Below are 25,751 nucleotides of genomic sequence, written 5' to 3'. Positions count from 1 at the left end.
AGCAAGTTAATATGTATTGTGTGTTGTAACACCAACCTGAATCTTTTAATATGCAATAAATATCACTTGTCTGACTAGTCTTGAGGGTTTTTAATTTGTTTTTTTCTGGAAATATGGAGTATCTGACTAGATCTTATTCACAGGGTAATATTTACATGGATTTCAGTGGGTGTTCCATTAGTCCTTAAAATCCCTTTGTGCAGATAAGATTTAAAAGAAAAGAATGTTTTTAATGTTGATGATGAGACTGACTGTTATAAGAGCATTTCTGGAGTGTTTGTTAAAAGCTTGAGGATTCTGTACCATAGCAGAGCTTTATTGTTCAGTGGGCAGGTCTGTGACAATGTAGTGCATCTGCGTTCAGTCATTTTTGAAGGTCAAGGCCCTTAACACTTTTTAAGAAAATAGCACCACGTCCTTATGTAAGTGGTGACATTGGAGCATATAAGCAGTTCTTACATTTGTATACATGTAAAACAGATGCTTTTTATAGGTCTGTCAAAATCTTTCCCAGTTTCTTATATTTCAGACTACTGTTAACCTGTCATGTCTCTTAAAAAATATTTTTCCTGTGCTGCTTTTTTTTTCATAGAAGTGAGGCATTTGCCTCTTGCTATCTTTTTGTTTTGATTTACTTGGATTACTGTTGAAGTATTTTTAAAGGGCTTTTTTTTTTTTTTTTTGAAGATAAGTGTTTACTTTTATATGGGCTCTATGGCTTTGCATTTTGCCATGAGATATTATGAACACACTATTAATGTTGTAGGAAAGATGGTCTTGGGCATAGTGAAAAAATTACTTAAATACTGGAGTGCTGGAAGATCTTCTGAATTATTTTAAGCTGAGCCTTTCACAAATAAATAAAGTTATTTTGGTAAGAAGAGGTAGAAACACTGCTGAAAATGTGAATGCTCTAGAAAATGGATGATGGGACTGCTTTGGGTGGGTTTTGTGTAGTATCTTGCTGACTGAGTTCATGGGCCTCCCTCCCTGCCGCATGAATGCAAGCTGAACTTCTATCACAGACTCTTGTTTCAAAGGATATTTATGCTTCTTATCACAAGTTCAGTTTAGTATGTCAGTGTAGATCTCACTGTTTTCTACTAGCATTGTTGTTAAGGTTACTAGTGGAACAGAGCAGTGTATAAATATCATTTTAGTGGTGAAGTACAACAAATAACATCAATTGCTCATGTAATACTCAAAGAATGTGCTTATAGTATATGATAAATGGATGGAGAGCTGCTGGCTAGCTGATATATCTTGGAAATAGTTGCTAGAGCAAATTATTTGTGAATGTCATTGTTCCTGAAAGTCTTAGAAGAGTTAATGTACTAGACTCGAGACTCTTTTAATGAATGATTTGGAAGTAATAGCAAAATTGTCATGAGTGAAACTTAGAGATGGACAAGATGGGTAGGCACTAAGCAGGAAGGATGGAACAACTGTAGAAAAACATCTAGAATTCAAGGATGCTAGTAAAACAAAGTGCTCCTCAGCGCAGCCATATTTGAAGTAATGTGTTGAAGATAAGGAACACAAGCATGAGATTATATCCTAAAATTTATTGTCTGGTAGGATTTAAATATGAACAAGCAGTTCAACGTAAGCTCTCAGTATAATACTTTGATTGAAAAATATGTAATATATTCTTTGATTTGTTTTTTTTTAAGGTGGTTTACTGATTAGGAAAAAGATAATGATTTTTGGCTGAGTATGTGGTAATAATAATGATGAAGTTTTGTCTTTAGTAGTCATTGAATGAAGAATGTGGAAGTGAAGAATGAAGTGTGGAAGGGAGTTAAGAATTATTTTAATAATGCCTTACAGTGAAAGGCTTGAAAAAAATGCTGTTCACATTATCAGAAAGAGTGAGAAACACCTTTTTTGTCCCATGTAAATACTTCCTTACTGAGGTGCAGTCCTTTATTCAGTTTATACCTAGCAAAATCCAGCAGCTGGAAAGTGAAGCTGAATCAAATTGAAGGGCAAAAGTGGTAAATGGTGAGGGTGAGTAATCATTCTGACAGAGAAGGGAGGGCAATGATGATTGTCCAGCTCTTGGTGTTTTCAGCTTGAATTTGGATGTCTTCCTAGAGAACAAATGCAAGCTTTTGAGTTCCAAACATGGATGACAGGGTGGTGCTTCAAATCCATTAATACAATAGAGTATAGATGACGTTGGGGTGACTGACTGTGTGAGTGATGTGCCATCTCTTTAATATACATGAGTTTCTTCAGCAGGATTGTGAAGTGCACAGATGAGCAAAGAGGGGGAGTCCTGTGGGTGTAGATCTCGGGGTGGACATGGCATTGGCTGCCCTACAGTGTGGTGTGATAGCTCCATTATAACAGATGCAGAACACGCCAGGATGGTGAAACACTGTCCCAGGTTACCCAGAGAGGTGTTAGATGCCCCATCCCTGGAAACATTCAAGGCCAGGCTGGACAGGGTTCTGAGCAACCTGATCTAGTTGAAGATGTCCCTGCTCATTGCAAGGGGGTTGGACTAGCTGAGCTTTGAAGGTCCCTTCCAACCCAAACTATTTTATGATTCTGTGACTGAGGTGTCCCTGTTAGTTTGTTTCCTTCTGCCAGTGTTCAGGCTTCTGGTGACAGAGTGGCAAGCTCTGCTTCCTTTTATACAGTGTAGCCCTAGTATGGGAATGCTGCTCCTGCTGTTTGTACTTGCTGTCCTTGGAACAAATGATTTTAATAGGCCTTCTGACTTCAAATTCCTTGGATCCTCTAAACAACTTCCTCACTGTTCTGTGGTAGGTGATGGTAAGCTTGGATGTTTTATTCTGAAATCCAAGCATGGGAATAGGTATCTTTAGGAAATGGATTTTGTTTGTATTGCTCCTTTTGGTTTGGAAACTGTTGTTTGTGTGTGGCCTAATATGGCCTGAACTGTCAAATGTATTTCAGCTGTTCAAGGCTGCATCTCTTCTTAAATGGTCAGAAATATTACTGAGGGGGAAGCTCTGTTTTGTTACTGCTATCCAGTGCATTCACCAGTGTGGTTAGGTTGTATGGGATATGTTTGAGAGAGATGAAAGTTTTTGGTTCTTACAGATTTCTTTTGGTGTTAGAAAATCTCGACTGTGGAAGTGTTAACATTGTTTCTCTCCCTGTGGTTCAATTTGTAACTACCCCAGAAGTTAGAAACACCGTATTTCCTTGCATTCCTTGGTGGCAGGTTGAAGAAAATAGGTAAACCTATTGTAGACAGAATCATAGAATGATTCTATGAATCACAGGTTGATAGTTTTTGCTCTAATTTCTTCTGTTTAAGAGATCAGTGAAGGCCTGATTTTGCAGTCTGACTCTATTACCTGTGGGATTCTGTTGATATTGTTGGGGCTGTATTGCAGTGCAGATTGTTCTTTATTGTCCTGCAAAGGTATGGGACTTACTCTATAGTTTAGTCAGGATCACTTCCCGGGCTAAGCTTAGTGCTTTGTGAGCTCATTCGAAGATAGGTTATTGTTGTTACTTAAAAAGGACAGAACCATGAAGTCTCAGACAAATTAGCGTGCTTAATATTGAAAGTTGAGTCTTACTTAGGAAATCATGGTTACCTTCAGAGTTTGAGGCCAGAGGAGGCTGCAGATCTAATCCAACCGTCTAATGCAGGCATTGAGAGGGTTTTAATGAACTAATTCTTTTTATAGCCAGCATACTACTTATAAAGTAAAAAAAGAAATTAAGCAAAATCCTACAGTAACAGATAATTTTGTATAGCTGGGCAAGTTGCCCCCAAATTTGATTAGTCTGCTTAAAACTTAAACCTGTTTCTAGTCTAAATTTAATTTGTTTCTGTTCATTACATCTTGAGAGTTATCTATCCACATATAAGTCTGTCTGTATTTATTTAATATGTTGATGATTATCAGATCCCTGCACTGGTGTTACGGTCTACAATCATGCTGACCCTTTTGAGTCTCTCATGAAGATGGGTTCTTTCATTATTTCAGTGTTTTTGTGACATTGCTCTGAGTGCAATAGCTGTTGTACTAGTGAACTTGAGAACAGAGCACTATTCTTACAGTCACGCCAGGGCCAGTTGTAGAAGTAAAGCAGTTTTTACATTCTTACTCAGCATTCCTCATTTGTATGGAGGAATTGCACTAGCTTTGTTGGGAACTGCATCACACTGGAAGCTTGTGCCTAGATGACTTTCCACCTCTAAGGCTCTAAGTCTCTTCAGTGCTTTCTGGATAGTCTTCTGGATGGGTTTTCCTTTTAGATATGACTTTGCTTCTTTTGCAACAACAAAAAAAACAACACTTATTTCGATTTGTCTCAACCTTCCCCAAGTAATATAGGCTACATCGTATCAGAAATAGTATTTTTTTAATCTCTCTTTTTTCCCTCACTCTAAAACTTCTAACTGCTGTTTGCTCTAAGGTTGCTGGGCAGCCATGGAGTAGAGTGGGGTCAAAATACAAGAGCAAGAGCCTTTTTTGGCCAGCTTAGTCTTTAACTAGGACAGTATGTATAATAGTCACAAGTTGAATCATAAGAATAAAGCTTGTACATCTCTAGTTTTTAATACATGCAAGATAGGCCACATTAACTTTCTTTATATTCTGTTTCCTTAGTCAAAATATCAGACAATATTAAATCAGACACTTTTTACATTAACTGTGTTTGAGCATTACTACTTCTTTATCAACTGAAAGTGCTGGGTTTATTTTACTGTGAAGCCCTGGTAATTAGCATTACTAGTCTTTTTTTTTGCTTGTTTGTTAATTCTGTATCAAATCTAGAAAAGTCTGCAATAACTTAAAATGGTAACTATTTATAACCCATGTTATCTTTTATCTAGATCACTGAAGTGTATTCAGTCTTAATGAAAAACAGTGTTTACATGTTTTGAACTATATAGTTCACCTAAACAACCTGTACTTTAAATAAGTTTAGTAATATTTGTTGTCATATTAGAAAGCATTTTATCATGGCAACAGGATGTGATTTACATTTTCTGGCTTCTTCCTCAGCTGTTTTTGTTCTGGATTTTTTGAATGTTTTCAGATTTTGTTGTGTTGTTATTGACAGTTCTATCATTTTTTATGTTGTAATCTTGACAACTTTTGTCCTTTTTTGTGTGTTGTTAGGATGTTGCTTTCCTTTCTATGGATAAGGATGTCTTGTATCCTTTTGCTTGTCTTTCAGTTTTCTATATTTTTTCTAATTTGTCACGATCATTGTCAATGCTTCCCTTGACATTTCTATAATTTTTTTTTTTTTTTTCGTTTTGCAGTTGTTCTCATTTCCCTTATAAAGTGTGCAGTTTTTTTCACCACTCTGGGCTTTTTTTCAGTGGTAACATGGCTTCTCAGGTATCTAGTAAAACACTTAAATTGTAAATAGTTGCAGTCTTTTTTTTTCTTCTACATATTTTCTCTTGATTTGGGCAGTAATTGATTTTTAACTTTCTGGACCAGCATCAGTCATAAATGTCTGGTTTGACCTAAATTTGTGTTTTCTCAGTTTGCCGTTACTTGTGAAGCACAGATGCTTTCTCAGATTTCACAGAATTTTAGTCTTTGAACAGCATTTGTTTCACTGTGTTTACCTTTTTGCTCAGGAAAGTAATGAGGCAGTATAAATCTGGAAGAGGTTTACATTTTAACTTTGCAGATTTGGTTTACGGAATTAAAGAGAAAAATGTTTGCTGTCTTCTTGAAAATTGGATAATATTGTCATTGATACTGACATGTTTAGATGGGAGCAGCCTCAGTAATTGCTGTTTCAGCATGCACACCGTCCTCTGCTACTTTTCAAAGACATAAGAGATAAAGATTTGACTTTGACAACGTCCCTAATGTTAAGAGAAACACTGGAATCTGTTATAAATGAGACTGTAGAATGAAGTCCAAAGCTTTTTCTGTAGTCAGAGGGAATCTGGCTGAATTGAACCCTCAGGCCTGTCACGCCCAGTATGTGGTGTAACATTAGACTACAATTTGTCTTGTGCAATTTTGAAATCTAGTAATTTCTTCCTACCCATGTAGGATGCTATGAGGGCTTTAGAAGTGTTTTCTTGATTGTCACTGTAAGAGAGGAGGTATCAAAAATAGAGGGTAGTGGGAATGCTGTGTTCAGAGCTGGGAAGGCTGCCCAAGACCAGGGGAAGATGAAGATGACTCAGTGAGGAGGGAGCATGGTAGTAAGAGAGGAAGAACATTAGAGTGTGTTTTGAAAACACTTCTATTGCTGACTTTGAAGGATGCGGTTTTGCAGCTGAGTTGAAGCTGCCCTAAAGCCATGGTGGAACCCATACACAATCCCCATTCTGCTTCCTGGGGTCAGCTCTTGCAATTGTGTGGCCAGTAGGTGAACTGGGGTACTACTTGCTTTGTGAGTCTGTGACCTGACCTAACTGAAGAAACCACTGTTGTGAGAACTGGTAAAAGGTAATGGAGAATGTGCAGCCAGGAGCATGAGTGTGACCACTGCTTCTGGTGGCAGGGCAGTTTTATTTTGCCTTAAGCTAGTTGTGAAACCTACCTTTAAGTACTTGCAGATGCACATGTTTGCCAGTGATGCTTGTCTGGTCCCAGGATGAGCCAGTTCAGGGAAGGAAATCAGTAGAAAATTCAAAAAAAAAAAAGTGAATAATTTTCTGCCAGTTCACTAAACCTACTCATTGTAGGATCAAGTACACTACAGTACTGACAAAAGGTAGAAGTTGAGCTGGTGTGACCAGTTTGGAACATTGGGAGTTGGATAGACTGTGACTGTTCGTAGCTCTCAGATCACAAATTTCCTAAGCGCTCTCTCATATGCTGCAAAAAATTGACTGTCAGCATGGCTAGAAGCACCTTGCATTCACTTCCTTGTTGTGGTAGATGAACCACCCTGTGTTTATCATAAGTGGGAATGAGAGTTTGCTTAGTTAGCTATGGATTTGAAGCTCCATTTGCTGGTTCAAGGCTGTGGTGGGAACAGTGAATTCAAGTTTTCCATGAGGACTGAGTGCAACTTGCACTAAGTGCTAAGGAGAAGAGAGGGTCCGTAGGTGGACTGACTCTTCATTCTGTCATGTACACTTGCCAGTGCTCTAATTCTTGATCTAATTTTTTTCACTGTTCCTCAGAGATGACTTAATTGTAGATTCACTAAGCAGCATAATTTACATTTGAGTGTGACTTTGGCAAATACTTACTGAATAAAGTGGAACCTTCAGTGTACAATTTTTTTAACATGCAAGGTTACAAAGTTTGAAAATTGAATGAAAAGTCTTGATATATAAAAAAGAATTTTCAGATAATCCTTCTCTGGCAATTTTGAAGAGAGTATTGTGTTTTTTTTAAATTTTGGTTTGGTTTTGTGTGGTTTTTTTTTTTCCTTTCTTTTCTTTCTATTTTCTTCAAATAGTTGAGAATCAGGATTGAACTAGATACATATTTATGTGCTTTTTTGAAGTTTAGCATTTTAAGAGTGAAATACATAATCAGTTTTAAGTTACTCTTGTGTTGACTGACTACTAAGGCTAATTCTCAGGGATTTTTTATGTTGAGAGGTCTGCAAGCTCAAATACTCTGGGACCTGTTTAAATCCCTTGGGAAAAAGTACAGTTTTGTGTTGAAATCCTAAGATTTTGGCTGAGAACACAATGAAAAGAAAGCCAGAAAATATGTGTATACATGTTAATGCAAGTTACTAAATTAAACAAAACTTTAAGCTTTAAACCATAGTATTTTAAACTTTTAATTTTTTTAACCTTTACAAATGCTAGTAAACACAGCTATTTTAAATAGCACTTGCTGGTAATGCTATGTGTGCAAATACAAGGTCTTCTGAAAAGCCTACTTGTGAAGCTATTACTTCCTAAAGTGTAACACTGTTCAATTTAGGAGCATCTGTAAGTAAATGACTAGAAAGCAGCAGTCAGTTGGTTATGGACACTTGCTTTAAAGGAACAAAATTTACTAGTTACCAGCTGTGCCTTAAATCACATGATCTCTGACCTCTGCATGAAGTGGTTGGATTAAGGACACTAGTTGAGCATCTCTAACTCGCTGTTATGTAAAAAAATTAGATCTGCGTTGGAGAGTACACACGGGATTATTCTCTATGTGTGTTGGCTGACTTGCTTGTGGCTGAAACTCTGTATCAGCAGAAGGACTACTTTATCGTGTTTGAGATGAGGGTTTTCTTAATTTATTTTGCTGCTTTTTAAATAAAATATTGTCAACTTAAACTATAACTTGCTTAAAAAAAAGAATCAATGTTAGGTTCAGATTTTTTTCCATTGTCTATGTGTTCTTTAATTAGCTTCTCCAGGGATTTTCATAAATGTGTCTTTTCTATTATTGTATCAAGAAATGGTGCGAAGAGGCCAAAAATTTAGGAGGGAAACCAAACAGACTTCACAAGATGCTGTTGAATGTGAAAAGTAATGGAAAATGGTGACAGAATTGGCATTGAATGGAAGGAGTTTTTTGTCATGTCATACTCATTTTGTATAATTTAATGCTATAGTAGGGGGCAGGGAGAATCACAGCATAGATTGTAAGGGTCAAAGTAAGGCAAGTCCAACAGTATGTATGTGCAAGCCAAACACTGAATGGTGGTGTTATATTTTGGTTTTTGTTTGTCTTTGTTGGTGGTGGTGCTTGTTTGTTTGTGTGGGTTTTTTGTTTGTTTTTGTGTGTGGGTGTTTTTTTTAATTTTTGTTTTGTTTTTGTGTTTTGTTTTTTGTTTGGTTTTGTTTTTGTTTTTTAATATGCAATATGACCAGTTAAGATGGGTCTTACTGTGTTGCAGAATTAGGTGAATTGATAGGTAAGATATAAACTTCAGAAGCGAAAGTTCCATTTAAAAAAATACCAACAGTATCTTTTTTAGGAATGCAATTAATTGATTTGCTTGTACTTTGTGAGTGTTTTTCTATTAATGCTAACACATGAGTGGCTAGTATTTATGTGTATACAAACTAATGTGGGTGTTTACAATATACAAATTACTATAAATAAATTTGTCTGTATAGATTCTTACACTTTTTTAAAAGTAGGAGGAAAACTGGGAAAGCTTACTAAAAAGGACTATATTCTAACATATTAAGAACAGATAAATTATAGACACAAATACAGGGGAAGGAATTATTCAATATTAACTTCCAGTAGTCTCTATAAAAATATAACACACACACATGAGGATTATTTTATTATTTAGCTTTCCTGAAATAGTATGCCTAGCTGCAGTCACTTCTAATTTTATTCTGATTCTGCAGCCAGATACGGAAATAGTATAGTCATCAATTACAGAAAATAATTATGATTTCTTTGATTTTCGTTAAGAAAGGCAAGATTATGCAGTATTTTATGGAAGGTAATGCTTTTATTTCTACATTTTAATTTTAGAACTTGTTAGTATTTTCTTGGTTACCATTCAGAATTTGACTGTCTTAACTTTGGTCACGGTATCACTTCCTTTCAGCAATATTGCATAATGTTAAAGGAAAGGCAGTTCTAGCCATCTGTCAGTGCCTACCAGAGCCATGTGTAGCAGCTGTAAGCAGCAGTATTTTCCTCCCTCCCTTATGTCCAAGCAGGCATATTTTGACCTATTCTTATCCTTCTGCGATATAGAATTGCAAATTATGAGATTACTGTCTTAGAATAATTCAGTCTTGGGCATTTTATTCTTTCATGCGTAACTTATTTTTTCTATGAACACTGCTCTTAGTATTCATCTTGAGCTTATTTCAGTTAGGCTTTTTTATTGGAAAATATTAAAAGATTTGAGTATTGAGGGGAAATAAGCATAACTTTACTTGTGCATTTGGTTATGAGGAGAACTGATTTGGAATGCAGGTATTGCTAGTGCTCATTCTTCAGAGCTGTGCGTACTTTTTTCTCCTCTGCACTTCTTCCTTTTTCCTTTCATATTTTGCTTTATCTTTTGTCTCCCCTTCTTGTTGGTCCTGTTTTCCAGAGGAGGTTCCCTTTTTCTCTGGTACCGTCTTGTTTCTTTTTTCCAAAACTTTTTTTTTTTTCCCCCCCCAGCATTAATCTCATTCTTCTGAGTTTTTTCCTACCCTGCATTACTTATGCATCCATACCAGCAATCTACACATTCCGTGACTAATGAGTAATGACAAACTAGTCACAGATGCATATGAGTGATTAGGGCACTGTCAAAGGATAGGCACTGAAGTGGGAAGCTCATCTAGAAGAGTGACCCTTGGCAGTAATTGAAGAACCCAATTTGGTTTTTATAAATAAGTAAAATCTGTCACTCTTGCAACCTTCCATGCCAACTAACTCTACAGTTCCTAAAAGTAGCATCATTTTCTTCATCCTATGAGTCTGACTGCTTTGAATATTTAAAAGCTGAAGTGTGTTGTTCCATGATTACTTAGTCAAATTAACAACCGGCAGGTACCAAAATGTTCTTGCTGCTTTCTCTTTACTTGCTCTCCCTCTACCAGTGGTTCTGGAGCCTGTCTTTTCACAGGAGAAACAGATTCAACTTGCTGTCCTAGTAAAAGAAATATTTCTTTCTGTTTCCTCTTCATTTTTTTTCCCCTCTAATGAGTTGAGTGGGCTTGCTGTGACCACAGCTCCAAGTACCATAGCTATAGCTTGAGTGAGGCAGCAGGAGCACAGAGCCAAGAGCAGTAGGGGAGAGTGGGCAGAGAAATGACCTTTCTCTTTTAGCAATGGTAAACTGCTAATTTGGCTCAAGTCACACTTGGAAATGGTTCCTTGAAGCAGGATGAAGTGAGTAGAGATATAGCATTTGCAACCTGCCTGTTGTAAATCAGTGGAATTGGGCCTCTGCTCTACTGCCTTCTTTTTAGTTTTTCTGACTTTCAGCTGGGAGGGAGCCATTGTCAGTAGAGATCAAAATGTCAACAAATAAATGCATTTGGATTTGAGTTTTTCATCTTTGAATGAGCTGTTAGTGGCTTTTAACAGTGGATCATCATTGTAAAATTAAACTCTTGGAGTAAATATTTTCATCATAGAAGGAAAAATATTTTAGCACGTAGGAATATTGCTGAAGCCATTTGTGAATATGTTAAATGTTCTACGCTCAAAATGTTGTTACTTTATTATCAATCTTTCATGTGTTTAAAAAAAATGTAGTAGTTTCAAGAATTTTAACTATTTTAATAAAATTTGTGTGAGGGTGTATGATTTTGGAGAAGGCTTATTCTATCCTGTTTTAGGTGAGAACTTAAAAGCCAAATGATGACAATGAAATTGGCAACACACAAAGTTCTGTGAAAGGTGTGATCTAAACATTCTGTACATCGTTTTTCACTTTTTAAATGCTTATGCCTATTCCTTTAGTAATATTGGGCAAGTAATTTAGATCAGTATAGGATTTTTAAGCAGAACTTTCTCTTCTGTCCAAGAGGTTGGTGGAAGTAATCTGTATTTTTGTGCGTTTTAATCTTCTGTTAAACTCCAAAAATAGATGTCATCTGAACATCATACTTATGTTTTTTTTTCTAGCTTAGCTGCTCAGGCGGAATGACTAAGATTGGGCAAATTCACCCCAGATGTCACAGGACTGTGCTTAGTCCTGCTGGGGCTGAACAGGAGCTGAGATGCCCAGGCACAGATGGCTTTGGTCTGTGAGCTACATCTGCGCATGTTACAGCAGCACTTGGTGGTGTGGCTGCCTTGAAGCCCTTATATTTGGTAGCCATGCACCTGGAGAGATTGTATTTGACATCCACAGCTTTTTAAATAGCAGTCTTTAAAACTGCTATGCTAAGCATTTAAAAATATAAAACTTGCCAAAGAAGGGGGTGGGAAGGTCTATTTGTACATTCTTTGGCATGGTTTTGTTCTAAGCCATGTCTTTGATGTAACTTACAACAGGTGAATATGCACAAGCATGTATAGAAGGGGGTGGGAAGGTCTGTTTGTACATTCTTTGGCATGGTTTTGTTCTAAGCCATGTCTTTGACGTAACTTAAAACAGGTGAATATGCACAAGCATGTATAGGCTCATGAGGAGTTTTATCTATACAAGATGAGCTTTTTTTTTTTTCTAAGTGAGTGAGTTGGAATCCTTGCATATTTAGGCTTAGCTTTTTGACTTTCAGATGTTCAGTTGTCTTACTGCTGGGTCCTTGTTGCAAACTTAATAGTTTAAATATACTGTTGCAGTCCTTAAAATGGATTAATTATCATAGTGGTCTTTGAAGATCTTGACTACTTTCAGATTATGTTTGCAACAGTGTAGTGCAGTCAGATGAAACAGTCACCACACTGGATTTTTCTGACTTTCCAAGTAACTGCAGAGACACATGACAGAACTTAACCACTGGCTGGATAGATAGAAAGAATGATTTACATTTACTCTTTTTTTCATTTGAGAGATTATTGTAGTTTAGCCCCAGCCGGCAGCTAAAACCACATCCCGCTCGCTCACCTCTCCCCTGCCCAGGGTGGGATGGGGATGAGAATCAGAAAACAAAGGCAAAACTCGTGGGTTGGGGTAAGAACAGGTTAATGGAACAGCGAAGGAAAAAAAAAAAAAAAAAGAAAAAAGAAAAATGGCACAAAATCCAAAACACAAACGCACACACAAAACCAAAACAAGCAAAGGAAAAAACCCATGAAAAAACCCAAAACAAACAAACCCACAACAAACCCCCAAATCCACACCAACCAGAAAAACCCCCAAACGAACAAGCATTAAGAACAATACTGAAAGAACCTACAAAAGCGATGGGCCCGCAGCGCATCCCGATCCGCCTCCCCCCGTTCCCCCCGGAGCGCTGAGCAGCTCCCACACTGAAACTCTCCTTTCGCCCCGGCCACAGCTCACGCTGAAACTGCTCCCCCCCTGCCCCGAGCTGGGACTTGCGCCCGAAATACAAAAGCAGCGGTCAAGAGAGGATCGAGCCGACCCGCTCCTCCCTCTGCCTCCCTGCCCTTATAACTGAGCGTGACCTCACAGGGTACCGAATACCCGCATGTCCTGACAGTGAGGAAATTAACCCCATCTTTACCGACCCAGAACAAGATGCAGCAGAAAGCGTGTATTTGTCTGTACTGTAGTATTAGAAGTTACAGGTTTCGATTACAGAACTGTTTTTAAGGAAAAAGAAAAATAATATGATTTGAACTTCCTTGTGAGTTTTAAGAATGTGCTTTTGGCTTTCAGCGCTGTATGTTGAACAGCTAAGGAGAGCTTTGCACTTCAGTTTGGAGTGAATGTATGGATAGGACCAAATACATGTCAGGCATCAGGTTGTACTAGTTTGGCTGAAATAATTATAAATCTGATATTGGTATATCACAAGTCAGGACATCTGGGATGGTTAATTGCATTGAATACAACAATTTTAGTTTCCTGGTAAGTCAGTGTTTAATTAAACTAGTGGGCTTCATAAGCAGAGGCATAAATAACCAAATTGTTTGTTGCATACTCATGTTGTGTCAGGAAGTCATATTTGCCATCACCTCAATTTTGACTTTCAATCACTTTGGCTATTTTGCATTAATATAACAAAATCTGAACATTTCAGCTTAAAGAAAGTAGTTCAGAGACAGTACAAAAGGAGATTATTTTTTTTTTTTTAAAGTTAAGGGTATTGTCATTGCGTCCTTCGTAAATGTAGTAGATAACGTGTAGGTAGGGCTTATAAGAAATAGCCTCTCTCACTTTTTCAAACTTACGTGGTAATAGTTAAGATTTTGCTGTATTCCTGTAAATCCTTTTGTGAAAGCATTAGTATCATAAGGTTGTGGTTTCATGGTCACTTCAGGCTGATGGAAGTTTAGTCTGCTTGTTACTGGGCAGCTCTGTTGACTGGCCAGTGGGGGCTCAAGGGAACAGAAGCCTGGTTTGTGTGCTGAAAGTGGTCAGGAAAATGCAGCTCAAGAGAAATAGTGTGTTCCCTGATAAATTAATATCTGCCTGAAAAATAACCCAAGTTTCTTGGTTTGCTTTTAATGATTAGATAACAGGAAGTGAGAACTTTTCTGCTTCCAGCAGCTGTTGAAGGCTAAGAAATACATTTAGCTACACCTCCTCATTGGGATGCTCCAGGACAGTGACTTTCTTTTGTTCTGGCCTCTGCCTACTTGATTTACCCTTCAGCTTTTCAGGGTCAGAGCATTCCAGTTTGACACGTAAAGTCTTACTGCAGTTGTGTGGTGTAATAATTGGGGAACAGGGGTGGTATAGATCCTGCTTTTTTTCCTAGTATGATGGAAAAGAGGGAATCATGTGGCACAAAATAAGAGAAGACTGAATTAGTTATATTTTACTTTACATTTACCAAAAAAAAAAAAAAAAAAAAATCCCCCCCCCAAATAAGTCCTTTGATATCTTTTCAGGCATCTTTAATCTACATAACACCCTGGCTTATCTAGTAGCAGGGGGAGGGAAAAAAGTTTGGTTAAGCTGTTGCCTTCTTCAAATACAAAGTGAAGCAAAGTTTCTTGATAGTAAGAGAATTGGTTATAAAATGTGGTTTAGATGATAGCAGATGCCCTGTTACTCCTTTCGGTTGTCTCTTCTGTAGAGATGACAACAGAGCAGCCTCCTGCTACACTGGCAGTGCTTAATTGGTTAATCTAGTTAGTTTTTCAGGCTTAGAACAAAAAAAGAGTGCCATAAAGTAACATTACAGTCAAGAAGATATGTACTCTGCTGATCATTTAGGTACTGCATGAAATAGAAAAATATAGTTTTCTGAAGAAAAGTCTATGCGTAAGAATAAATCTATTTTGAAATGAAGACTTCTGTTGCACTAGGTCTCAGTGTTACTCTCTTATGGTTTTAAAGCTCTAAACACTTAAATTTATCAAAAATTTTTTTTAAATGTATAAAATATCATAACTGTTCTAACTATAAAAATGACTATATTAATTTTGTAAAATTTAGCCCTACAAAATGTACTTAATGCAGCAGAATGTATCTTCATTTTATTTTTTTTTTTCCTATGTGAAACAGCTACATTGAATGTAACAAGTACAAATCTGCTCTACTGAAGTTAGTCTGGAAATGAATACTGGGAGTTTTAGGGGTCTGCAACTAAGCTACCTTCTTGACAGTTTACCTGGGGTTATAACTGGTATAAGTTTTTAGACTTCTGCTTAAGTAGGACTTCAGTATTTTGAAATCTGGAAATAGATATTTTAGAAATAGTTTTCAGTTTTCAATCTTTTTTTACCTCTCTACAAGAGGTACATAATGCACGTAATAATTTAGGCTAGAAATACCTTGTGTACACATACGCAGGCATGTCGCAAGAAGAGCCAGAGAACACGAATGCATTGCAAAGAGCAAGTTTTATTTCAGTTACCTCTCTACTGGGGGATCTCCGAAGCCACACCTGAGCTCCCAGGCAGAGGTGACACCAGCGGGGATGCAGGCACTGGTCAGTTCAGCCCTGCTGGAAGATCACTGGGCCTGCTGAGCTTGCCTGTATTTCAAGGCTTCAGGCAGGCACAGCCTCCTGCTCTTTCTCACAACAAAGCAGGAATCTCAGACATAGTGATAAGGTGCCTAGAGCTTCTCGCAGGCTTATGTTATCTAACACAGAGGTTCTACTCGTCAAACATATGAGGTCAGTCAAACAATTAGTGTGATGTATGTGCTTTTTCTACAGAGAGCTACTAATCTCACCAAATCTTTCACTATATCCCCATACATACCTTAAAAGTAACTTTAATGAGAAAAAATTGCGATGACTGATTTGATTACTAGCATGCAATTACAGGGAAGACATTGTCTTTACACAAGTGAAAGGAGTAAGGGTCAGATTAAGAGCATCAGAGAGCAGAGTTTACTTACCTCCATGCAGCTCAGTACTTAAACTCCCATTGCAGTCAACAGAGAGTCCCTATAGTTCCAAGAAGCTAGAAAACACTTGGAGTGGCTATCCACAACTGGACACAGCTTCTGATTGTGACCAACGGCTCCCTTTGCAGATGCTGTTGCACAGCTGAGAGAATGTGAGAAATGGGAGACCTGCTCAAATGGCACTAGGAAGTCTCCCTGGCCATAGTATTGTCTCTTAGTCACTTAAGGTAGGGCGCAACATATGCCGCTTGGGAGAGAAGGTGGTGCAGATCTGTGTTTGCAAATCCTTGTTAAGGCTACATGTATTATGGCAGGGTTGTCTTGACTAAATATACCTTTATTAAAAACCAACCAAACAAACAAAGCTGTCTTGTATAATAACAAAAAAATCAATCACTCATTTTAATAGCCAAGTGGAAGTTGGAACCTTAATTAAATGCCTTTTGCAAGGTGTTCAAAAGTGTTTCTAGGTGTAGATTGAAGAAACAAAATTTCTGCTCATTGATCTATATGTTGGGGAAAACTGAGTAAAAATAAATAAACACACATTTTAATAAAATCAATTGAAATGCATTTTCAGAACTTTCAGGGAGCTTACTTCTTTTTTTTTGCTTTAGTATTCCAGTTCTCATACTTTTTTATGTAGGTGGCCGAATTGCATGGTTGATACACAGAGGCAATCACCTGTAGTATTTGTAACAAACAGAAGATTGTCTAGAAGCTGTGTAACATTCATCATTTGATTTCAACTTGCTGAACTGACTTTCACATGCATCAGTATGTGAAGAAAAATAGTATGTTGCTGCCCTAGTGATCTGTCAGTGCAGTGTTTTAATATAAATTCTGCCACAGGAAGCATTAAGAGTTGAAGTGTTGCCCTTCATCAAAAGAATTAAGTTCGTAAGGAGCTATATCTGATGAAGAACATGTCACAGTCATGACATTTATTTCTGAGACTCATAGGTTAAACATGCAAAGGTCACCTCTGAAGCTGGGACTGGAGCTGAAGAATCAATAAAGTATCAGTAGATTCTAGTCATTGGTATTAATCATTCTCAATTATTTTTTTTTTTCTAGAAGGTATTTGGCTGTGATATTTGAAGTTTAACATTTATTTGTAGTAGCAGAATGAGATGATGTCAGTTTATGGCCAGGAGCTTTCTTTAGCTATGCTATGTTGCATTTATTAAAACAAAACAAAACAAAACAACAAAAAAAACCCAAAACCAAAACAAACAGAAAACCCATTGAAAAACAAATGAACAAAAAATGTTGTTACTTTCTATTAGCATTCTAAAAAAATAACCCAGCATAGGATTTGGCAGAACTCTGCTATTACAAGTGGTGTTTTCTGGAAGGTATTTTAAATCTATATTAGGGAATACACTGGCCTGATTTACAAAATGTGACCAGTCAGCTTACCACTTATCACCCTCAGATTTAGGTAGCTTTAGCATATATTGAAGTGGGTACTGCTTTAATTTTGCTTATAGCAATATCAGAAACTTCAGTGATGCTGATTTTGATGTTCTAATAGCAAGTTTGTCTTTTTTTAGGAAATAAAGCCTCAAAGCCATTACAGCCATGGATATAGTGAATCTCTTGGACGAAAAAGCCACATTGATGATTACAGCACTTGGGACATCGTCAAAGCCACACAGTAAGTTTCACTGTTAAACTTGTCTGTGTCTGTATTAGTTAAAAACAGTGAAATGGATTTTTTAATTTGTGTAAAGTGGAAGTGGAACAGTATTAGTAAATACAGCACTGGAAGATTTCAGATGTGAACTCTACAAAAATACTGGTGAGACAAATTTATGAGCTTTGTATGAAAATATGTGGGAGGAATTATGTTAAGTTGTAAATACAGGTGGTTGCTGGACAGCTTGCTTGAAGAGAATGTATGGTTTTCTTCCTGTTGGCACTGATGTTTATATTCTGTAGGTGATGATTAAGAGATAAGTGGGCAACATATATATACAAAACTGAGGGTTTCCTTGATTGTTGGCGTTATTTATAGGTTAGAAGGAATGTGTGTCTGTGTAATTTCCTTCGTTGTCTCTAACTGTGCAGTTTTAGTGCTGCCATGAAACTGAGTTTATTGCTGAGAAAGGGTTGCAGGAGTAAACTGTGTAAATTTCATAATTGTGTCCTTAATGTAGATAAATTCTACAAATCTGTTTTCTGCACAATCGTGTAGTATGTACAAACTCATGAGACTTTCTGAAGAATTGTAATGACACTACTTTTCAGCTTGTTTACTATTTAGAAACCACCACCCTGTCACCTTTCTTCAAGGGGCTGAGAGGATAGAGAGTCCTGTAAGATTTTTTTTTTTTTCTCCTATTGTTGATTTGAATGATTGAACTATTATGTATAACTCTGCATTTGATACAGACCCCATTTAGCTTTAGGAATTCACTTTTTGTTTTGAGAGTGAGGAGATTAACTTCCTGAAATAGATGTTGACTAACTCTCCAATTGTTGCTGTAAATGCTTTAATAGTAATGCTACAACTTGTAGTTCTCATGTCAGGGCATTTTTAGAAATGAAAATATTGGCATAGCATCAAACTATCTGCCTCTTAAAAGCGTGGAAATATGACAGCAGAAGTGGTTTTGCAGGTTACTTGCTTCCATTCTGGTTATATTCCTTGCATGTTGGAAACCCTAAAACACATTTGTTGCTGTTGGCCCTCAAATTTAGGCTGATCTGTCCTTTCAGCTGAGTTGCTGTTATTCTCTTCTGATCTCCTCCACCAAGAGTCAAAAGGGCTGTCAGTTATCTGTTGTGTTCCTTTCCAGTCGTGGTGAATTGTGACTTACAGAGAGTGTGACATCTCACCAAAGAGGACTGTAGTTTCACATCATACCCCTAATGGTTTATATCACAGGGAAGGAGGATTGTCAACGTGGATATATGATCAAATTGTGGTATCCAGACAGCACTTCCCTCTAGAGGGAGAACTCACCCCTAAGTATTTACTAGGATTTGAAGGCCACAGTTGTCTTAAAGGGAAATATCTCTGAAGTTTAAGGCAGAAAATAAACTCATCAAATACCATAAGGCTTGCAATAAAATGAATACAGGGTGTTTAAAAAAGATGGACCCAATTTCAAAGATATAGTGATTTTAAATTGGGTCCATCTTTTTGAAACACCTCGTAGTACTGCTAATGTATTAATTCATTGTTATTTAAAGGATATACAGTTTGTATGAAAATGATGTAGTTATTAACTTTTGTAGAAATATAACCTCTGTTTTATATGTATGAAAAATAGGTGATCTTATCCTCTACTCCTTGTCCTCATAAATCAATATTCACTTATATTTTAATATCTGCTGATTTTGTTTACTTTTAAGTTCTATGCTAATGTAAGACAGATGTCACAGAACATTTTTTAAGAAAGAGCCACTCATCTGTCTCCCAGAACTCCCTTCCCCAAGCAGTTCAGTAAGATCAAGCAAAACACAGCGAAATAGAATAAGAATTATTTTTGTTGTCTTAGTTCGGGTATGTCTTTTTCCCAAGTCTGGGAATGTAGCATTCAGCAGGGGATTGGCAGCACAGTTCTTTTTTTGGAGAACACTTCAAAACGGCCTCAAAAGAATATAGCAGGTTTTTTAGTGTGATATGGTCAAATGGTAGGTGGAGTGCTTACCATTAGTTAAATGAAATTCTGTTGATCTTGAGAATGGTCTGATAGCTAATTATAATAATAAAGTTGTATATCTTTCGCTGTTTAAAAAAAAAAAGTGATCAAACTGATCTGTCATTCAAAATGGTTTGGCGTTTCATGTAAGACCACTTAAATTGTAGGCTTCTTGACAGGTAGAAGGTGCATTTCACTGTAGCATAGAATTGTTTGCTATTAGAATTGTGATAATCCAAGCAGGAAGCAATTAGTCACTTAATGTTAGTAGCTAATCAGTCTTTTTTTCAATCATTGTTGTTCTTACAGTATGCAATGTGCTGCATTATTAAAAGTTTCTCCTGTGAAAGTAAGTAGTTATATTATTGTTGCAACATACCTGAAAATGGGGAACATAGTTCCTTAAAGATGATGATGAGAAAAACAAATGAAAAGGTTTAAAATTCATTTATACTTCTTATATGCTGTTTGACTGTAGAATTCTGAGATGTTGAGTTTATTGGCACTTGATTGCAGAGAAATATAGGGTGTTTCAAAAAGATGGACCGATTTCAAAGCAGTATAATTTTACTCTGCAAAGAATGTTAGTAAAATAATGCATTTCCTTTTATGTTTTTCAGCAAGGGAAAATAAGAGCTTGCAAGCTCCACACATTTTTTCCAGAAGTATTTGTTCATTGTTTCATATTTTGTTGAACTGTTTGTGTGCTTTGTCGTCTTAGTCTGTAAATAGACACTTATTAAATTAACGTGCTCATACACTGTGTGGTACAACTCTAATAAGCTCTTACAATCAAATTAATACTTTGTACAGGAAAGAGTTCAGCTGATGTTCTCATTGCAGAGTTTGTGTTTTTTCCCCATTACATTTGTGATTAAATTCTCCCACAGACATGGGGGCCTAGGCATGTTTTATACCAAAAATAGTCTTTCTTTATGTTAACTTTGCAGAAACTTGTGCTGCAGTAAAAATGATATTATTCAATTTTAATATTTATTGATATAAAAGACACTTTCACTGACTTTGTCATAAACATGTCCAAGGCATCTAGGTGGTGTTAATAGTAGTAGTGTCTTAGCTCTTCATCTTGCAGATGTTACAATGTGAGTGTGATTTCTTGGCATTTTGTATTTGGTTATGGCAAAATTCAGTTTATTTAATATAAAGTTTCCACTGTGTTTCTGAAAGCAGAAGGAGGTCACTTGTGTATTTGAAAACCTGTTTTTAAAACAGTAGTTAAAAAACATCCTCCATTCTTGCCTTTGCTATTGTAATGGAGGAAGACTGCTTACTAATACTTAGCAAGTACTTCACTTACAACTACATAGAAAATATTTTAATTTCTTCTACCTCTACGAAATCGGAGGGTGTGCTTTTTTCTCTCTTCTTCTAATCATAAAATCATAAGTGATTTAAAAGTGAAATTTAATGGAGGTGTATTGGGTATGTTTAATTCCATCTCATCTGGCATCGGTAGCCCTGCACCATCCAAGGCTGGAGTCATAACTCTTAAGATAATGTCTTGGAAAGAGAACTGTGTTAACCTAACTTAAAGTCGCTGCCTTTGTTTAGTTCTAAATCTTTTAAGTCATGAATCTAAGGAAAAGTAACTAATGTTCACAGGTAGTGAAGTATATGATGGGTTATGACTATGTGAACAAAATCCAAAACATGTTAATCCTTGCTTGATGATTTTCAGTTCTGTTGAGAGTGAATAGCAACCTTCGGCTTGTAGTGAACTTGAGCAAATTCCATCTATTCTGGAAGTGTGTTAAATAACCCTTATGACCATGGATATTAAACATTAATAATATTAACAAGTGCTTTTGTGGCTTCTAGAAGATTGATTCCTTATACTCGAGTGTTATGATTTCATTATTGCAAGATTAACTTCTCTGTTAGTTTTATTCACCGAGATGATTCAAAATGTAGTCGTGCACGTTGTGAAATACTGCAGCACAAAATATGAAATATGCTGAATCTTGCTTGGGAAAAAAAAGGGTGTTGGATACATTTAAGAACATATTTTTTTCCTCACCTTTTCTCATCATTCATGGGGTGACATCTAAGAAAAAGAATAGGATACATATGGAATAATTCAAATTTATGAGGGTTGGGCAAAGTGATAATTACTCCTGATTTTTTTCACCTATCTGGAGACGAGGATGGGCAAACTGTGACACAGGTAGACATTCTTCATGTCTAGTCGTTTGGGCCCATTGAGTTTAATTATATTCCTGAAAGCGAAATGTGTCTGAAGTTCACATGGAAGGGTGGGATTTTTTTTTTAACCTCAGCAATAATATAGCCACAACAGTCTAGACTGTTTGAGGCATTGGAATGTATGCAAGAACTGAATTTCTCTTGTCTCTCAACATCACTGATAACAGTTCATTAAGCAGCTATTGAGTTATCCCTTTGCTGTTGAAAACAAAACTGTATTGCTGTTTAACAGAAACACGGGAACATTATGAAAGGCTTTGTTAGTATTTAACCATCGTTCATGGGAATGAGACTTCAAAAGATAAAAAAGGTCATTTTTCTTCTGATTGCATTTCCAGTGGAAACAGCTTTGACTGGGGTTACAATGATAGCAAGATGAGGGAGCGAGCTCCTGGTTTGCCTACTGTTTGTTGGCATGGTGATGTGCTCACTGAAGAGATTCCTTCCTAGTATTATGGCCAAATTTTATGTTAATCATGTAGCGAAGATGGCAATGTCTATTTCCAAGAGTGTATGTGATTGCAGACAAAAGATTAAAAAATAGATTACATATTTAAAATGCAAAAGGATTCTAGGATACTATTTTTGACGTTATTTAACTCAGAATATCTTTACCCTGCGATGACAAAATGTTACAGATTGGTTGTTGAAACGGCTTAGAGACTGTGACAGTGAAATGAACTTGCACAATGTTATTTTTTGCCATGGAAGAACTAGTCCCATTTCTTTCAGACAAGCTTAATAGTATGGTTTAATTATATTCCATATTGATGTTTACAGCATCACCCTCTAGAATTCATCCAGATGCTGAAAAATTTTCAATAAATCAGTGTCTTGTGAGGATTTGAATCTTTTCCTCCATTTTTGAAGGACACAGAGCCCTTCATAACAACATTGTAAGCATGATTATGCTGAGTGTCTGAAATATGTGACTTTATTAACAGTCTGTCATGAACATTTGGAGAAGGCAAGGTGAATTCAGCTGCAGCAAATTATTGGTGGGAGAAGACTGTAGGTGGTATGTAGGAGAAGAGTGATGCATTTCTAGGACAGAGCTCAAGAAGCCATGACTGCATCATATTCAGTGTTTTATTTAATTGTGGAGACCCTATTCTTTTCAGGAAGAGGAACAAATAGTTTTAAATTCCTAATTTTTTTTTTTTTTTTTGCCAGGCACATTTTGTCTGTCTAGTTCCCCGAGTCCTCTTGTGACAATTGAAGAAATTAAAGGGTTATTAAGTTATACCGTGTGTGTTACATCTTTTGTAATCAGTTATGACTGAGTTCAAGATACCAAAGTAAATTGCTAGGAACAGGCAAACCAACGGTAAATAAAAATTGTTACATACCTCTTTCTCAGTTTATCTTTTGGGAAGCATTTTGTTCCTGGAAAGCCTCTTCTGATGTACTGCAGACTTCATGATTTGTTCCATGGCCAAGCGGTAGGAACTGTCTGTGACTTGCAACTTGTCTTCCAACGGGAAGGAGAATTCTGTGATGTGTGAAGTCCCAAGAAGAAATCCATTCCTACTACAGGACTCTGCCTCACCAGCCTGCAAAGTTGCCACAGCTCTCCCTCTTTTTCCTGTGTCTTGAGCAAAGTTCTTCAGAAATAAAGCACCATGGCATTTTCTGTAAGAGATTTGCTTTAAATAAAAAATAAACAATAAACAACACCACCACCCACACAAACCACAGACACACCCCTTCCCCCCCGCCTGCCATGCCTTGCTTCACGCCCTGGAGGCTGTGATAGTGCTGCTTGGTTATACCTATTGGTAGCATTGTATAACAAAATCCTGACTTTCATTTTATTGTTGTATGGCTAACTTGGTCAGATACTAATCTAAATCATTTGTATGATTTACCACAGATGACCAATAGTAATGTGGTGGCTTAACTCTAGTAGGCAGCTGAGCCCCATGCTGCTGCTTGCTCATCTCCCTTCCTTCCCCCCAGCGGGATGGGGAAGAGAATCAGCAGGGTAAAAATGAGAAAACTTGTGGGTTGACATAAAGACAGTTTAATGGGTGAAGCAGCAGCTGCACACACCAGCAAAGCAAAATAAGGAATTAATTCACTGCTTCCTATGGGCAGGCAGGTGTTCAGTCATCTCCAGGAAAACTGGGCTCCATCATGCATAGCAGCAGTTATTTGGGAAGACAAGCACCTTGACTTCAGATGTACCCTTTCCTCTTCATGCTCAGCAATAAAAGCTGTGGGGAGAATATCATATGGTGTGGAATATCCCTTTGGTCAGTCGGACTCCACTGTTGTAGCTGTGTCCCCTCCCACCTTCTTGTGCACCATCAGCTCACTTGCTGGTGGAGTGGTGTGAGAGGCAGGGGAGGCCTTGACACAGTGCAAGCACCATTCAGCAAGAGCTGAAATATTGGTGTGTTAGCAACACTGGTTTTCTCTTAAATCCAAGACGTAGGCTCATAGGAGCTACTATGAAGAAGAAAATTTACTTGATCCCAGCCAAAACTGATACATGTAAGAAAAACGCTAATGCATTGCATAGGAAGGTTTACATCATTGCATCTTACACATTATAGAAGTTAGTGTTATGGTGTTCTTGTGTTCTTTGTATCTTTCCAATAACTTAGAATATTTTATTAATATAACTCCTTGTTGTTGTGTAGTAGTATTACTGGTTTGAGCAGGATGAGAGTCAGCTTAACTCAGCCTTAGGCAGTACAATTTTTTTAGCTGGTGACTTAAACTTAGTAGCAGGGCTGTAGGTCAATAACTTCTTACATTATGGCTTCAGTTAGTTGTCTAAATGAAGGTAGCGGGGTTGTCTGCAATAGGAAGAGTTGTCATAGCAGCTAACTGGAGTAGAACAGCTTGTCAACAAAAGCATGTTTTGCTATTCTACATTAAATCACTTTCCAGGTTACCTCAAGGTGTTCTAACATTCTAATGTGATACTGTGGTGCACTAAGATCAGAATTTACTGTTTTGCTTGCAGAAGTCCTGCTTTCCCCCGTCTCTCCTACGGTCCCTCACTCCTCATTCTTTGCTGACCTGCCTGTAGTAGTCCTGACCTGTTCCAGTGGCCCTTTCAGCTGCAGGGGATGTCAGGAGTGGTAACATTTTAAGCCATTGAAACAAGCACTCATGAGGTCATGCTGCTGATCTAGGCTGGGACTTGGCAGATAGCGTGCCTCAGGGTTGGCCAGGCTTAGAACCTTATCAGTTTTCCTGGCAAGTATGTGTGTGTGACTATGTTTATCTTGTCTAGCTGGTTGCTTGTTTTTGAGTATTTGTAAATGGAATTTGAGTATTTGTAAATGGAATTTCTTCTTTTCCCCCAACTCAACTGATTAAAACCAAAGCTTTGTCATCAAAATTGTTCATAGCTGCTGCTTTTTTCATTCACTCTAAGGGACTAAATTTTATAGGCTTATTGCCAATTGATATGTGCTGCACACAATAGTCTTTGTTCTGATCTTCTGTAGTGTCTGGAAAGATTATAGGTATGACAGCAGTTTCTATAATTTTCCATAATTTCTAGCACAACTTTCCTAAGAAGTTGAAAACAACGTGATCAAAGTAGGCTCTTTGTCTAATACTTCTTTTTCAATAGTGTCCAACTAATTTAGATGCTTAAAACCTGCAATAGGCTTGGAAAGCCTTCCTGAGGTTTGTTAGTTTGAGTCAATTGGGGCTTTGCTATGGGAGCACTGTCCAGATTGAAGATCTGTTCAAATACATGAAAGAAAAAGTAAGAATGGTAACAACCCTGGAAAAAAGGTCTCAGCGTCGGTTACACAAGTGTAGCAAAGGGGCCTTAAGGTGTCCAAGGCTGTCTCTTCTGCAGAAAATAGAACATAGAAGCAGCATAAGGAAAACTTAATTCCGGCTTTGAGAGGCTGTTAAAATTCTGCTTTAGCAGAAGTTAGATGTCCCAAGGCATTGATCTTGATTTCAAGGTATGCCTACACGTCAGTCTCCTTCTTGAGAGTCGAGAAATCCCTGTGGGTTGTACAGACATTGAAATGTAATCTTTACTTACCTTTCTGCATTGCTTTTTTGACACTAAAAATAGGAGGTAAAACATCATAAGCACCAAGACAA

General features: G+C 37.2%; 1 protein-coding gene across 1 annotated transcript in view; it reads left to right on the top strand.

Moving 5' to 3' along the window:
- Positions 1-25,751, top strand: part of ZDHHC17 (zDHHC palmitoyltransferase 17) — a gene marked incomplete at its 5' end in the record, with an annotated part of 75,783 nt that overhangs the window by 1,607 nt on the left and 48,425 nt on the right. Inside the window, 1 exon segment of the mRNA XM_080343690.1 lies at positions 17,349-17,452. Within this exon segment, the coding sequence (XP_080199816.1) occupies positions 17,349-17,452 (104 nt within the window).

This window comes from Nesoenas mayeri, assembly GCF_963082525.1.
Source record: "Nesoenas mayeri genome assembly, chromosome: 1".
In the NCBI taxonomy this organism is placed as follows: domain Eukaryota; kingdom Metazoa; phylum Chordata; class Aves; order Columbiformes; family Columbidae; genus Nesoenas; species Nesoenas mayeri.
Note: the sequence above shows the minus strand (reverse complement) of the source record. Positions and strands in the feature narration are given on the sequence as shown.